The sequence below is a fragment of the Dendropsophus ebraccatus genome, chromosome 7 (genome assembly GCF_027789765.1).
Source record: "Dendropsophus ebraccatus isolate aDenEbr1 chromosome 7, aDenEbr1.pat, whole genome shotgun sequence".
Classification (NCBI taxonomy): Eukaryota; Metazoa; Chordata; class Amphibia; order Anura; family Hylidae; genus Dendropsophus; species Dendropsophus ebraccatus.
Window position 1 is genome coordinate 53,493,988 of NC_091460.1, and position 16,611 is coordinate 53,510,598.

At 41.7% G+C, this 16,611-nt stretch overlaps 1 protein-coding gene across 1 annotated transcript in view; it reads right to left on the reverse strand.

Moving 5' to 3' along the window:
* Positions 1-16,611, reverse strand: part of ARAP2 (ArfGAP with RhoGAP domain, ankyrin repeat and PH domain 2) — a 250,653-nt gene that overhangs the window by 32,738 nt on the left and 201,304 nt on the right. The window contains exons 27-28 of the mRNA XM_069977501.1: positions 13,842-13,967; positions 3,737-3,876 (exon numbers count right to left, since the gene is read on the reverse strand). Of these exons, the coding sequence (XP_069833602.1) occupies positions 3,737-3,876; positions 13,842-13,967 (266 nt within the window). The remainder of the gene's footprint in view (positions 1-3,736; positions 3,877-13,841; positions 13,968-16,611) is intronic.

The following is a 16,611-nucleotide window of genomic DNA, read 5'->3' on the forward strand; positions in this document are numbered from 1 at the left end:
CCTCTGTGCTGCTGGGACCTCTCCTATAGGATTAGCACCTTCCTCTCCTGACCTCCTCTGTGCTGCTGGGACCTCTCTTATAGGATTAGCACCCTCCTCTCCTGACCTCCTCTGTGCTGCTGGGACCTCTCCTATAGGATTAGCACCCTCCTCTCCAGACCTCCTCTGTGCTGCTGTGACCTCCCCTATAAGATCAGCCCCCTCCTCTCCTGACATCCTCTGTGCAGCAAGGGACCAAACATTATGTTTATTGGGGAAAGCAGTGTGTTTGTGTGTGTGTGGGGGGGGCAGTAGTGGATTATAATGTGGGCGGATTGACGGGGGGGGGGGGGGTGTCATCCTATAGTTCGCCTTGGGCAGCAGAGAGGCTAGAATCACGCCCAATACAATGAAACAATAGATCATGCATGTACATTGTACGATTGCTTTGGCAGCTGAACATGAATAAATTCAGAAGAGTTATAATTGAAATGTTAAAAAAAAAAAAGAAAAAGGATTTACAGAAAAACAGATGCAGTATATATGCCCAATCCAAAAATTTTAGCGGATTGTATGGGTGGATTTCGGTTGGAATCTAAGGATTTGAAAAAAATACTGAACGTGTGCATAAGGCTTTAAATTGCTTTACATTTTATTTTAGTCATCCTGAAACAGCTAAAGTTCATTTGTATGAGAATATGAGAATGACACTACACACTATTAGATGTACTGTTTTACCTAAATTTTTAAACCTTTATAAAATCCAATAAAAAACACTCTTAACTGCTTAAAATTCATATATTCTGTATGTATGTATATATACATAAAATTATATATAAATAAAATTTATGAATTTTAAGTAGTTTACTATTTTAAGTAGCTAATTATTTGGACTGTCAATTAATTTGTGTAAGCTTACCAAATGTAAATTGTAAGTGTTAGGCTATGTTCCCACACAGTATATTTGCTCAGTATTTTGTTATCAAAACCAGGAGTGGATTAAAAACACAGAAAGGCTATATTCACACACTGTTGAAATTGAGTGAATGGCCACCATTTAATGACAAATAATGGCTGCTATTTCAAAACAATGGCGACCCTTATTTGCCATTAAATGGCGGCTATCCACTCAATTTCAACAGTGTGTGAAAATAGCCTTTCTGTGTTTTCAATCCACTCCTGGTTTTGGTTGCAAAATACTGACCAAAAATACTGTGTGGGAACATAGCCTAAGAAAAGAATGCCCCCTCAGAATGGCATATTTACCCTTAAATGTAAACTTTTTCATTTTAGTCAACTAACTATTCTCTATTTTGTATCTGGTAATATTTTTTTTGCTATTATTATTTCCAGAATTAGATTCTTCATCAAGCATCATCAAACTATTCATGTCCATATCTCAGTACAAACATATATCAATACACGCTTTGTTAACGCAAAACAATTTTGTTGCTTATATAACAAATCAAATGTGAAGAAATTGAAAATACATTACCAAAGAACATATCTTCTATGAAGTGGAAAGGACGATATCACAATGAATTCTTAACCAGTATGTTCATTATGGAAAAACATATGCTGTTTGCTCATGATGAACATCATTTTACAGTTTACATACAGATATACAGTAATCTAAAGAAAATGTTGAATACATTACATTGCTTTGCTACAACAAAAGTGAATTGACCCATAGCATGCTTTATTAAAAAGGCTGTTTTTTTTGTTAAGTTTTTTTTTTAATTATGTGCAAGAAATGCTTGGAGATTTTAACACAATAATGTAAGTTAAGGCTCAGGACTAGCATACGAATATATAACGGACCTGTCTCATATAGCCACAGTAGAAAATTTAGGAGTCTTTATTATTGGCACCCAGTTTCCTTGATGTTCTATTAAACTCAACATCACTATAGACCAATGTTTCTCAACTCTAGTCTTCATGGTCCACCAACAGGTCATGTTTTGAGGATATCCCATATAAAGAACATCTGTGATAATACCTGATGCACTGAGTATAATTATATCACCTTTGAAATACTAAGGAAATCCTCAAAACATGACCTGTTGGTGGTCCATTTTGTCTCCTCCTGTGACTTTATTCCCACAGCTCCTTTTCTCCTTATGTTTTTACCCGTCATGGTGATTCTCTAGTTTTCCCACCTACTCCGGTCCCCCACACAATGACAGCCCGCTTAGCCAATCACTGACAGTGACTGACTGCAGTGGGACATTGCAGTAATTGGCTTAATGGGCTGTCAGTGAGCTGGAAACCAGAGCCAGCGGGCATCAAGAGAATAGCGGACAGGTAAGTATTGCTAGTGCTACCTATTGAATTTAAAAAAAATGTAATAGATTTCTGCTAGACACTTTACAAGTCCAGTGGGATGCCAGCAATTGCAATTTGGTATTAAAATGAGGGTTAAGTGTCCAGGGGTAGTTTCTCAGCATGGTAAAAACTCAGATAAGTCCAGCCCATGTTCTTCTCATCACCACAATATGGTCCATATGTGACTGCCTTACCTGTTTGATTGACAGCCTCTATATAAAGAAGACATGACCTGGACTTATCTAGTCTCTTCTCTTGTTGGGCAGAACACACTGTGCCCTTGAGTCTGATTTATATTTATATGTGAGCCCTAGCGCTAAGCCCCCCTAGATTGTCCCTGCCTACTTGCCAGCTTCCTAGCTAAGTAAAAACCAGAATGAGACAAGACAGAAAAACATGATAAAGAATAGTTAGGCAGATACAAATCAAACCAGAGATAGAAGAATGGCACCAGGACATTGGTCAAAAACGGACATCAGAAGGACAGACAAATAGGTTAGAATTCCAAGCAATTCAATCCAATATGAAGCTACAAGAGACTATTGCAAGCAAGGTCCCAGAGCACAAGAGGACTTCTTATGAGATGTCAGTCCCATTCCAGAGCGTGATTGGACCAGCTCTCTGACATCCAAACAGAACACAGACTGGCACGGAATGGAGATAGCAGAAGAAACCAGACGAGTGCAGTGAAAACCTGTCAATCATCACTTATCATGTACCAGTATAATACATAGTTTAGACTGGTACAAATGAAACACACAATTTAGACTCTGAATCATGGCCAAAAGAGCTGTCTCACCCGTTCTTTACGGGCAGAGCACTCTACTGAGGTCTCAACAAGCATGCTCATAACAGCTTATATGTTGTCGATAGAACTATTAAAAAAATAAAAGTATGCCTGGAATAACTAGCCGTATCTAGCCATGGGCTTATTTACAGAACAGGTCAGCTTTAAGCTTCATTTATATAACTCCATAAAACCTCTTTAGTCAGCCTTTCCCATGACATTACTGTATCAAATCACAGAAAATGATATATCCTCAAGCTCAACCTTTATCCTGTTCTGCTGTAGGATAGGGTTACATATGAAACCTGACAAATTTGCTTGATGGTATTTGCTACCATTTCTTAGTTTAAGCTATGGCCATTATGCCAATAGCAAGCATCATGGTTTAGTAGAACCCAGCTCTGTTTCCTTCTTATATCTTGTTGTATGCAAACAGCTACCCCTGCCGCCTTAGAAAGGGGATATTGCCAAACTAAACACAGCCAACATAATGCTGTTGATTGTTTAAAAATAATACTGAAATGTCACAAGCTTTAAATTTTAGTTTACCTTTTAAAGTGGGAACATCATAGAAATATTTTTTTAGAATGAAGTCTCACAATACAGTATTTTGCAATCACAAGCCGAAATTTTAAATACTGTTACCTTTATGTCTTTGTAGATAAGAAGCTTCCTTTCCCTCAATACAATGTATTTTTCTTGAAATTTATTTCCAGAAAGCCGTTTTGATGTGTCCTCTTTGTATTTCAAATTACCTGATTGAATGTGCCGGGAGATAGTCCTGTCTAAATTAATCATAAGAGAGATTACTTATAAAAATGATATCTTTATGAAGTACAAGAAAATTATTCTTAAGGAATTTTTCCTAGAACGTCTTATTGGAGTAGGTGTTACCATGGTCAGAATATTATGACTATCTATAAACATTCTGTAAAAAAAAAAATCAACACAAATTATAGAAAAATAAAGTTATATCCTAGATAGTTAAAGGAGTCCGGCAAAATTTTTTATTAAAGTATTGTATTGCCCCCTAAAAGTTATACAAATTACCAATATACACTTAGCATCAAGGCTTCACTTCCTAGATAAAATGGTGATGTCACGACCCGACTCCCAGAGCTGTGCGGGCTGTGGCTGCTGGAGAGGATAATGGCAGGGGGACACTGTGGGACACAGGGCACTGGAGGGACACTGAGCATCCCCCTGCCATCATCCTCTCCATCAGCCACAGCCGCACAGCTCTGGGAGTCAGGTTGTGACATCACCATGTTATCCAGGAAGTGAAACCTTGATGCAGTAGTAGGTGCAAGGAAAAAAGCACTTTATAAGCATTTCCTGTAATAAGTGTATTTTGGTGATATTTATAACTTTTGGGGGGGCAACACAATACTGCTCGCTCCATAGTGTGCACTGACAGGGTTTTCTGCGGCCACTATTCACTGAATAGTGGCCGCAAAAAACTGACATGTCAGTTTTCTTAGGCGCCGCAAGAGATCCCAGCCGGAGTGTATACCATGTGTACGTATATATGTACTATGTGTATACACTGCGGCCAAGATTCCATAGAGGCCAGGTAACGTATATTTTCGTATTAATCACGACTGTTGTTGCAATCGGCCGTACTTTTACGAAAATATACATTTTGTGAACATGGCCTATGACTGTATTTATGTTTTCCAGGCAGCCTTAGGGCCATCTTCTCCAGCCACTGGGAGTCAAATGCTAAATGTTTGGGGTCTCATAAACCCGATCTCACTGTAAATTTGCTCATCTCTTATGATCACCCAATTAGCATCTGAATAAGTGTAATGGGGTGCGCAATGTCGAGATTATGAACAAATGTTATTTTTTTTCAAATCTCTCTCTCTCTCTCTCTCTCTCTCTCTCTCTATATATATATATATATATATATATATATATATATATACATATACACACACACACACACTATGACTTGTTTCAAAGGAGATGGACTTGCTGCCCTTGCGCATTCAGTTACTATATGTAACTAAAATCTACTCCTACAGAAAATGTATTTATATACACTGTATACCAGGAAGATGTAATTAGAGGCGACCTCACGACTTTAGGGATTAAACCTCACTTAAGAGGCATTATTCTTTAACTGTCGTTACATTTCTAAATTTGAGTAAAATTGTTCCATTTACAAGAGACTTTATTTTCTTAGTGATAATTTCCTGGCAAAACATCAAACTGCAATACATGAATAATATTACATACATTGAGGGAGATTTATCAAACATGGTGTTAAAGGGAACCTGTCACCCCCCGTGCCATGGTGACAGGCTCCAGACCCCCCGTTAGAGCCCCCTATACTCACCTAATCCTGCCGGGTCCCGCTTCTGGAGGTGGTCGGGTGACGGAGATCTCAGCCGCCGCAGCCCGGCGCGCGCGCTGAGAGATGAGTCCAACGCTCATAGAGAATGACGGAGCGCTGGACTCTCCTGTCATTCTCTATGGGTGTTGGACTCTCTCAGCGCGCGCCGGGCTGCGGCGGCTGAGAACTTCATCACCTGACCACCTCCAGAAGCGGGACCCGGCGGGATTAGGTGAGTATAGGGGGCTCTAACGAGGGGTCGGGGACCTGTCACCCCGGCACGGGGGGTGACAGGTTCCCTTTAAGTGGAACTGGCTCAGTTGCCCCTAGCAACCAATCAGATTCCACTTTTCTCACAGGCTCTTTGAAAAATCAAAGATGGAATCTGATTGGCTGCTAGGGGAAACTGAGCCAGTTTCACTTTACCCCATTATGTCTACCTCAGGAATATGCACAGTAATCTGATTGACATACATTTTTGTTATTTATTGTGCTAATATCCCTTCCAACAAGAGGTCACATAAAATCAGGGAATTTTTTTAGTCAGTAAAATAAAAATACATGGCATACAGTAGTTAAATGTTCAAGAACGAAGTCAGCAGTTAAGTAACATTAAACTATTAGACTATTAGTGACGTGTAAAATATTATCATATGCCCTAATAGGGTGTCCACATGGACCAGCCCCTTTAAGGCTTAAAGAACATATCCGATTGAAGCATTTTATTTTATCCTTGAAATGTGTATGATCAGTGCATTTATTTTATCAGGAGGGAAAGATATTCAAGGAACAGATCATATTTTCAGGTTACATAAAAAATGTATTCTAACCAGTGTCCTCAGTTTTCATTCTCTTACTTATCAATCTATTTATCTTTTTATCTATGTATCTAATATTCCATCTGTTCTACATATTTAATTGTATTTGTCCTATTATGTCAGAGTAATCACATTTTTAGAGTAGTATAGTTCATGTTGTGAATAACAGTTAAAGAATTATGTATTACATATATTTGCTTTAATAACAGTGGCTGTAAATCTTCCCAAAATAGTATCTTTTCTTATCACACTGTCAAACTGGAGATAACTACAGAATTAACATAAGAAGAAACCTTTATAAAACAGTAAATTATTGAAAGGTTAGCCATCTTCCATAAGTTGCAGGTGAAATAGACACATAGGGCTGTATAAATTAATGAAGACTTATGAATCCTAATAAACTGATCTCAGGAGAGAGCCAATAGTTAAAGTTATGTACACAAAGTTATTATATTTTATTTCAGTAAAGCGACAGATAAGATTTGTAGCACTTAAGGTTCACTGATTTCTATTATATCTGTTTATGAAGAAAACATCAGGCACAGTTCGAAAAGTTCAAGTGTTTACAATATGAAGTAAAAAGTATGAGAAACTGATTGAAAGCATGAAGAATAAATGCTGGTCAAATAGTCTTTAAAAAATGTAACCTACAAAGGGCTTTCCTGCCACAGACATCTATAAAATATACTATTATTCATTATAGGGTCCTACTTCCGAAATCCCGAGTTACGGTATAGCATGTCAATTCTTTGAGTGGAGAGCGGAGATGCGCAAGCTCTCCCATAGAGTCTCCGTTTGACACCGAGGCTCCGATGAATTTTTTTAGTGGTTTGCATTGTGTGCAACTTCCAAAGAGGAATTACAGATACACGTAGTTATCCTTGTGGATATGCCACAAATACAGTATCTATCATATGGTCAGCAAACTCCTTTAGGGTGCCTTCACACCTACCGACTCGCAGCGTTAATAACGCTGTGAGTCGGCTAGGTCCTGGCAGATCACTGTCAGTACATACACGCAGCGGCGTCCTGCTCTCCCGCCCGGCCAATCAGTGGCTGCGGCAGGGCAACACACTGATTGGCCGGGCGCGAAAGCAGGACGCCGGGACCCCGTGGGGCGAGGAGGTAATGTATACAGAGCTGAGCGGGAGGCTGCCGGCCGGCATCAGAAGGGGTTAAGTGGCCGGCAGATTTACATACACGCAGCGGTCGTTTAGACCGTTGCGTGTATGTACTGACAGTGATCTGCCAGGACCTAGCCGACTTGCAGCGTTATTAACGCTGCGAGTCGATAGGTGTGAAGGCACCCTTAAAGGGGACCTGTCACCCCGGCTGCCAGGGTGAAGCCCGCCCGACCCCTGGTGGAGCCCCTTATACTTATCCCCGTCTCAAAGTCCTGGTCATTCTCTATGGGTGTCGGACTCATCTCTGGTGAGCGCGCGCACGGCGTCCGACGAGGATTTCTCGGCAGGACGGGGTCTGGAATCAAAACTTCGTATTTTCCAGAGGCTTCGGGAGGCTCCGGAAGTACCCGTAGCCTCTGTCATTCTTCTGAAGCTCTCCCGAGAAGTCAAGTGTTCTCCGATTAGACGCTCGGCTGCTCAGGAGAGCTTCGGGCATCCCCGGCGCAGCCAGTGTACGTCACACTGCCTGCGCCGGGGAACAGGACCAGAGAAGAAAACGGGCAGAGGCCGGGAACGGGCCCAGGTGAGTTAACTGTTTGTTATTTTATTCATTTAGCTGCAGTTAACCCCTGCCTGATCGTAGCAGGGCTGCAGTCAGGCAGAGGTTAAAATTTTCCGGCGTATAAGGCGAATCCCTGACAATCTGATTGAAAGTCAGGGGTTGTCTTATACGCCGGAAAATACAGTGTGTGTGTGTGTGTGTGTATATATATATATATATATATATATATACATATAAAAAATACACACACACACACACTCCAGTAGGAGTCGTTGCCTTCTTTCTCATGACCAACAGAGGTTCAGTCAGTCCAATCCTCTCCAATCATTATAATTTGGCCTATTTTTGCAACAATCAAACTCTGCAGGTAAGATTAAACTTTTGGCCTTAACTTCGGCTCCTGGTTTTTCTATGTTCTTTGCGATTGTCTTCTGCTTCTGTTGTCCGTTTCATGTCTTTCAGTTCTCCCTGCACTTACCTTTGGTGTTGTCTTGTCATTATTTGTCCCTGCTGTGCTTTGATGAACAGATCTCTCCCCCTCTGTCCTTCTGTGTTTCTCTGCCTGAACCTATGAGCCTTGAGTCCAGTACTTTGTTTTCCTTATAGGGTTCTTTCCTTCCTTCACTCACTGCTCTTAAAAGCTTTGTTCAGCTTGTTTTGTTCAGCTTGATCCAACTTTTTGCTTTGCAGTGTGTAATTCTGGTATCCTGACTTTCTGCCTCTTTTTTTTAACTTTGCCTTTGTCTGACACCATTGTACCTTGTTCGCCTTCTCTGTTGCAGACCCAGTCTGTCTGACCATTCCATTCTGTTTCTCATCTTTTGCCTGCCTTTCTATCCTGTCTTCTTGTCTGTACTTTGTCTGTGTTCTGTCCGTCTGTCCGTGTTATTGCACTTATTTTAGAGCAGGGACTTTCGCCTAGTTGTGGAGGCTCATTTAGGACTTGCTCTGCAAGTAGGCAGGGACATTGTGGGGGGTGCTAGCCCTATGGCCCACTTGTCCTGTCTCATTGTCCACCTGGGCCCTGACAATGAGCTAATCTTGGTGCTAACCTGCCATGCATTCATTCATTGTCATTTATCTTTATCCAGACCACCCAAAATAAAAAAAAATTCTCACTTTTTTTCCTCATATGGGGGCTTATTTTCTGCAGGACAAGTTTGAATTACGAGTTGTTTTTTCCACTGGTACCCTTTATTTTACCTTACAATGTATTATGAAGACAAAAAAAAGGATTTGTTAAACAAATGAAATTGCATAATTTTGTGGGGATAATAATTGTTTCTTAGTTCACGATAACATAAAGCTGACACTAACAGGGGTCCACATAAGGACACATTCCCATACACAGCAAGCTGTAATATGCCATGCGTAATGACACCTATTATAGATACCATTTACTTTTTCAGTAATCTCTGTTATAGTAACTAGAGATGAGCGAACCTCGAGCATGTTCGAGTCTGTCCGAACCCAATTGTTTTGCATTTGATTAGCGGGGCTGCTGACGTTGGATAAAGCCCTGAGGGTATGTAGAAAACATGGATATAGTCATTGGCTGTATACATGTTTTCCAGACAATCTTAGAGCTTTATCCAACTTCAGCAGCCACCGCTAATCAAATGCCGAACGATCGGGCTCGGATAGACTTGAGCATGCTCGAGGTTCACTCATCTCTAATAGTAACTCTTCTCTGCAATTGGACTAAACAGATTAGCCTTTGTTCTCCATTGGTGAGCCTTGGGAGCCCATGACCCTGCCTCCAGTTCACTAGTCCTTCCTGAGACCACAACCCACTGCGTACAGGAAACACCCCACAAGACCTGCCAATTTTGAATTTGTATAAATTTGTGAAATTGGAATTTTTAACTAAATAGTGGACACATCTTTAGCTAGAAAAAATATTTGTCATAAATCTAATTGAACAGAGTTTTAGCCAAAGTTTTATTAGTTACAAACGCATGTTAGATTTATTTTATGTTGTATTTGTATTACTGAAACAGGCATGGAAATATTGTCTGGACTCTGGCAGGTTTTCACTAATTGAAGTGAGGTCTTTACTTGTCCTGTGGGTCTTTTTCGTCTTTGTCAGCCTTTGATAGATTATTGTTCCTGTTTAATTGGCAAAGTCTCTTGGATGTCATTGATCTACACAAAGAATGAGCTAAAGGAACGAGTGAAATAAGCGCAAGGAAATATATCCTGTAAGAGTCCAAAGAAGCCGAGAACAGCATTTAATAATGACTTCAGGATTCACTTCAATAAAGGCTTTTACATTTTAGTGACTCTCAAATCCTCTTTCTCGTACTACAGTCTAACAAACAATATTCAACTTAAATCCAGAGTAGGAATTGTCATTTCTTTACTGCTACACTCAGACTTTTATTTTTCTCAACTTGTCAGTTCTACTTAACACATATGGTCTGTGAAATTATGAATGTGTTACCCAGCAACAAATAATCATATCAGAGAAAAAGAGGTGGAAAACTGCATATACGAGATCACACATTGTCATATTTACATGTATAGGGCTCATAGGCAGATATTAGATCACTGACTATTTCTAGGCTTTTCATTCCTTCTGCACAACTAGAGATGAGCAAGTAGTGAAATATTCGACTTTCGAAAATTCGAATCGAATAGGCACCGATATTCGACTATTCGAACGAATATTCGATCCCATTATAGTCTATGGGAAAAAAATTTGATGCACTTGGAAATCCAAATCCGACCACTTGGAGGTCACCAAGTCCCCCATGAAACCTCCCTAAACGATGCCAACACCTCCGGACTGACACTGTGACATCAGGGGGGGCATGCCTGGGTGCACCCAACACCCCAAAATCGCAGTATTATGCCACTCTCCGCAGTTGCGAAGGAAAATATTTGCAAACGCTTTACAAATGTTTACAGCAATGTTCACACATTTCCTTCGTATTTCGTGCGCAGCGTTACATACATGATTCCAATGTGCGTCCGTAGAGCATCACGTTATTCGCGCGTATCACGCATTACGCTGTACGAACGTTAGGCCGCAGCAGAGCAGAGATTAGGCAACTGGCACTATAGGTATCATGTGCCTTTTATTAGACAACTGGCACAATAGGTATCGCTTGCCTTTTACTGGGCAACTGGCACAATAGGTATCACTTGCCTTTTACTGGGCAACTGGCACAATAGGTATCACGTGCCTTTTACTGGGCAACTGGCACAATATGTATAATGTTTACGTGCCCTTAGTAGGCTAAACCAGGGACACTATAAATCACTCGTACACACAGGGTACTGGAATGAATACAGCTGCTGCTGCTGCTGCTGCTATATCATATATGCTTTAGCACTGACAAGTGCTTTGGATTCAAAGATGACCTTTTTGGCTGGATCTTAGCCCTGAAAAAGACTTTTGAGTTTAGTAGTAAGCCTGCCTAATCAAAACGCTACTAAAACCTATCTCTTCCTGCTCCAAGATCTCTCCCTGGCTAGAGTTGAAAGCGCATCTGCGGTTGAGAGGTGGAAGTCAATTATCAAATATTCAGGGTCATGTGGTTCAGCCATCCAATGAGGGTAGACCCCGTTTTCGCGCTGGGTGCGTACTCCCAGGGTCCCTCACGGCCATCCCTGCATGGTGATTGGATTAAAAAAAGCACCAAGTGCAAGGGGAGGGCTTATGAATGTTTCCCGCGTATTCGTCACACTACTCGATTGAATTTTCGATCGAATACCATCTCGATCGAATCGTATTTGCTCATCTCTATGCACAACCAATCATCTGTATTAAAAGGAACGACTGCTGAGAATTTCTAACTCATTATGTATAAATATAATTTTTAAGGTTGATGTTTTATCTTTTTTACTTGCTGTAAGCTATGTTCCTATGTCTCCTATGTTCCTATATCAAGTGTAATAACATACCTATTGAACTTTGAAGCTGTCCAGCGCTGTTATTTTGGTCCTTCTGGTCCCCGGACAAATCCGTGTACCTGACACCTAATCTACAACTCTTTACTCCCCGATCCCCTGGCTTGGAATCGTGGTATCCTCATCTGGACCACACTGCTCTGGCTATCATCATCATCTTCTCCACTGAAAACGCAAAAAGGTGTTGTGTTCTTAGCACAACACCACCAGGTGAACAGTTTTAAACTCAAACTGTGTTCACTTGTCCCTTTTGCCTTATGTTATCACCCTATGGCGCCTTGCATGTTTTTTTAGCCTTTATTATTACAAGGGACAATCTGGCAGACTGGTCGGCCATCCAGATTAACAGTTCATTGAAAGCCGCCTAGGCTGTATTGTAAATAAAAAGTAACAGGCAGCGCAGTGGACACTTCTCCATCCTTCCTTCCCTCCTAGGCCCCCCTTTTCCGTGCTGCTTAAGCAGTTGCTAAGGGCCACCACCAGACTGAAGGCCCCTGCCAGATACTGCTGTCACAGATGCTCATCACTTTTCTGTGCAGCAGCAGACAACACTGCAGAATGCCCGACCCCATTACATGGCTGCTGGAGAGAGAGGAGGAACAGGATGAGATCTGCTGAACAAGGCCTTCTTTCTGTGGCTACCAGTCCCAGGATGCCAAACAGTGAGGAGAGGACCTGGAGACAGCATACAAGGAGTTGCTGGGCACTCTTGTTCCCTTGCGGGAGTAAGCTGCCACACTGCCTGGCAACATACAGGAGAGGAGTACTCTGTAAGTGCTTGTGTCCCTGTCTGGGTATGCCTGACTGTATGTGTACATGAGACTGCATGTAAGTGAAAGTGCCTCTGTATGTGTGTGTGACTGTATGTATGTGCTTGTGTATATAGCTTATGTGTATCTGAATGGGTATATATGTGCCTGACCATATGGACTTATAGGACTCTATGTGTCTGTATGTATGTTCATGCAATGGTGTATATGGGCAGATAGATGGATATAGATAGATAGATGGAGCACTGCTATACTGCTCTGTTGTGCTGCACCTTGTTGGATGAAATAAATATAATTTTTCTGCACTTGATCCATTGGAGTGGCGTAGAATTTACCTTGCCATAGTGGTCACAGTGATCTACTGGCACCCGCTCTTCATCTAGTTCATGCTGCTTACATACTGTATACTAAAGCAATCTAGATAGATAGATAGATAGATAGATAGATAGATAGACACTTATGGAACACACTTATGTCCTGCTTGCAGCTTATGATAGGAACTGTAGTTTTTTGTCTGGCGACTCAAAGATTGGGAAACAATTATTAGAGACTAGTGCATTAATTATAGAGGACATTGGCACAGTACATGAGGGGACAGTGACAGTTCATAAGGACACAGTGGCACATTAGGGGGCCTCATTGGATATAACTTTTTTAGGCCTCTGACCAAGCCTCATCGGGTGGGATATGGGGGGCCCAAGCTAAAATTTTGCACCAGGGCCCATCAGTCTTTAGCTACGCCCCTGCCACCATCAATTAACTATTATCTGAAGAAGGGGATGACCTTTAGGCTACATGCACACATTGGGATCGACAGACGCATTTTCTTAATGACAGCTGCAAATAATGGTAATGATCCTTATTCATGTCCGTAAAAAAAAAAAGGGGGAAAGACGGCCTTGAATTCCAGTTAAAAATTATCATAGGAATAATGTCCAAATGTGAATCTCAGGTCAGTGGTAGGCGATAAAATTTCAATGCATGTAATACTCTGGCTGTAGCACAATTTCAGCATAATTTTTTATGCATAATTTTTTTCCTTTTAGGTATAAATGCTGAAAAATAGTATTGTCCTTATAATCAATGATCATTGCTAGCATATTGTAATATTGTATTATGTTTTGCTTTTTTGTTTTCTTTTAAATAAGGAATTAGAATCCTTACCTAATGTTAAGGAAAGAAGGATGGACACATCTGTAAATAGAAAAAAAAAAAATACTTACCAATATTGTAAGGGTGGAATCTTGTATTAAATGGTTTTACAAGCAGGTAGGCAGCTCCAGGATCAGGAAGCATACTCCATTCCAGAACAGTTGCTAAAATGTTTTCTTTATAGTGCACAGGACGCTCTATAAAATAGGAAAATAAAATAGAAAAAAATAACTGTATTTGACAAAAATATTTAGGCTTTGATGAGGCTTTCCTATCTGTTAGCACAGAATGTCCTAACAGATTTATGTGAGCAGAAAAAAGAGTAGGTTACACTAAGCACTTAACTGCTGCAGCAATGAGACCTAAGCCTTAATTTAAAACGGCTCTGTACCCACAATCTGCCCTCTCCTAAACGCTTATACCTTCGGATAGCTGCTTTCCATACAAGATCCTGGGGTCCGTTTGGCAGGTGATGCAGTTACTGTCCTGAAGAACAATTTTTAAACTTGTAGCCCTGTGTGAAACTGGCATGACCTAGACCATCTGTGCCCTAGGCCTGCACTGCCTCTCTGTCTTTCCTCCCTGCACTTCATCATTAGGAACGTCTCTGGGCAGGATTTCTCCTTATCACCACTTGTCTGAACACTGCACATGTGCCTTAATGATCGAGCACATGTGCAGTGTTTGAACAATTGATAATGAGGAGATATCCTACCTAGGGGTATTCCTAATAATAAAGAAGGCGGGGAGGAGGGATGGAGATGCAGCGCAGGCCTAGGGCACTGACACTCTAAGCCACACCAATTTGACACAGAGCTGCAAAAGTTTAAAGGGGTACTCCAGCGTGGGAGCTATTTTTTGATCTGGCCGGGGAGGAGGTGGCTGAGAGAAAAGTGGTTCCAGCGGCGGGTCCCATATCGCGGCGCTCTGGTCCCCGATTCCCGGACGGTTTCTGGTGTCTGACGCAGGCTCGAGATGTGACGTCTCAGGTCCGCTAGGCCTGTCAGTAACAGAGGCGGGATCCGTTTTAAGTCGGCTAAGATCCCACCTCTGTCACTGACTGGCTGAGCGGGCTTGAGACGTCACGCTGGAGTACCCCTTTAAGGATAGCTTCACGCACAAAGCAAATCCGCAGCAGATTTGACTATGCAAATTCACGTTGCTTCGGGGGGTCCCAGCGGTGTGTTCAGCGTCCAGAGCCGCTAGCTAAGAGGAGACACCTGTGCCTGGCTGCAGCACAGCACTGAGCACACTAGAGAGGAGCTTGATTAAGCCTACATGACTTGTGAGATCTCCTTTAAGTGGTCTGTGCGGGTGGGAGGATGGGTGCGCTCTGTCACTGTGATTTATGCTCCGGCCACCAGGGGGGTTAATTTACGGTTCAATAGTTTTTTATTGAAAGATTTTCAAGTATTTTTAACAATAAAGCAAAGTCAGAAAACAACAACAGTAGCCAGTAAAGGCAAAACAATAACAATAGCCAATGAAGGCAAAACAAGGAGGGAAGATTGACCATAACTTATTATAAATGAGGGTGCAGGGACCATATTTCGTTGATCATCAAGTAGAATGCTCATACGAAAGTCCAAAGTCCATGGTACATGCACAACAATGAGATGGTATGGGGGGGTTAATTTACATACAGCAGGATGTCAATCCCACTGTATGTCTTCTCATATAAAATACATGTCAATAACTGCATTGCCTGCCGAACGGACCTTAGGACAGATCTTGAATTAAAAGCAGGGTCAGAGGTGTGTGAGTGCACTGTTATGCGATGTTCTGCAGGGTCCGGGGTGTGTGAGTACACTGTTATGTAATGTTCTGCAGGGTCAGGGGTGTGTGAGTGCACTGTTATGTGATGAGGAGAGCGGCCTCTTGTGACCGCAGGCAAAACGCTGCCACAAGAGTGCAGTGAAGAGAATGGATGTAACTGCACTCTGTTATAGGATTGTAGTGATAGGGGTCATGGTGTGGCGGTATTATGTAATGCCATCATTGGTGATATCTTTCTGTTTTGTTCAGAGCAGTATTCATGTAATATGTAATCACTTTATGGTGGTAGGAGTGTCATAAGAGAACTACCGTATGTATTAGGGATCTTAATACAGTGTGTGGGCACGTTCAGTACTATATACTGTGTGGGGAGCTCTGATTCTGATGGGGGGGGCGCCATTTGCCTTCTCTGCCTAGGGCACCAAAACTCCTTCTCCCGACCCTGGAATAAAGGCAGGTGCAACGTTTGCCGGTACAAAGCCCAGAATCATTTTACCTCTCCCCTGTGTTCCATGTTGGTCTACCTTATCTTGGTCTACCCCCACTTCCTGTGTTTCATCTTGGGCTGCAACTAGCCATGAGCAAAGCAGATTTTGTTACAGTCATTGTCGTATTTCTTTTTTTTTGCAGAAATCAATAGTCCAGGCGATTTTAAGAAACTTTGTAATTGGGTTTATTAGCCAAATATGCCTTTATCTGCATTTAAAAAGCCTTTTCCCAGCCCCCCCCCCCCTCCTCTTTTCCATCCACTGCAAAAAATCAGGAAATTGTGACTTGTTGCATCAGATGTACCCAGTCTGTTCTAGGGAGAGGGGGGGGGGGGAGTTAGCCAACAGCAGAAAGCAGATAACAGAGGATTACAGGCACAGAGCTGGTTGACAGCTGTAATCAGAGCTCAGAGAGGTCAGTGGTGACTGTCAAAGGAGATAGAGGGTGATGTATTTTTAGATTAACTCTTTGTTGTCTTGTTTTGGTCTTTTATTTAGCTCTCTCCATAGGAGAACAATGAAAACAGGGGGGAGAGCTTCAAACTGCTTTTTCATGATAAAATGCATTTTTTCGGCT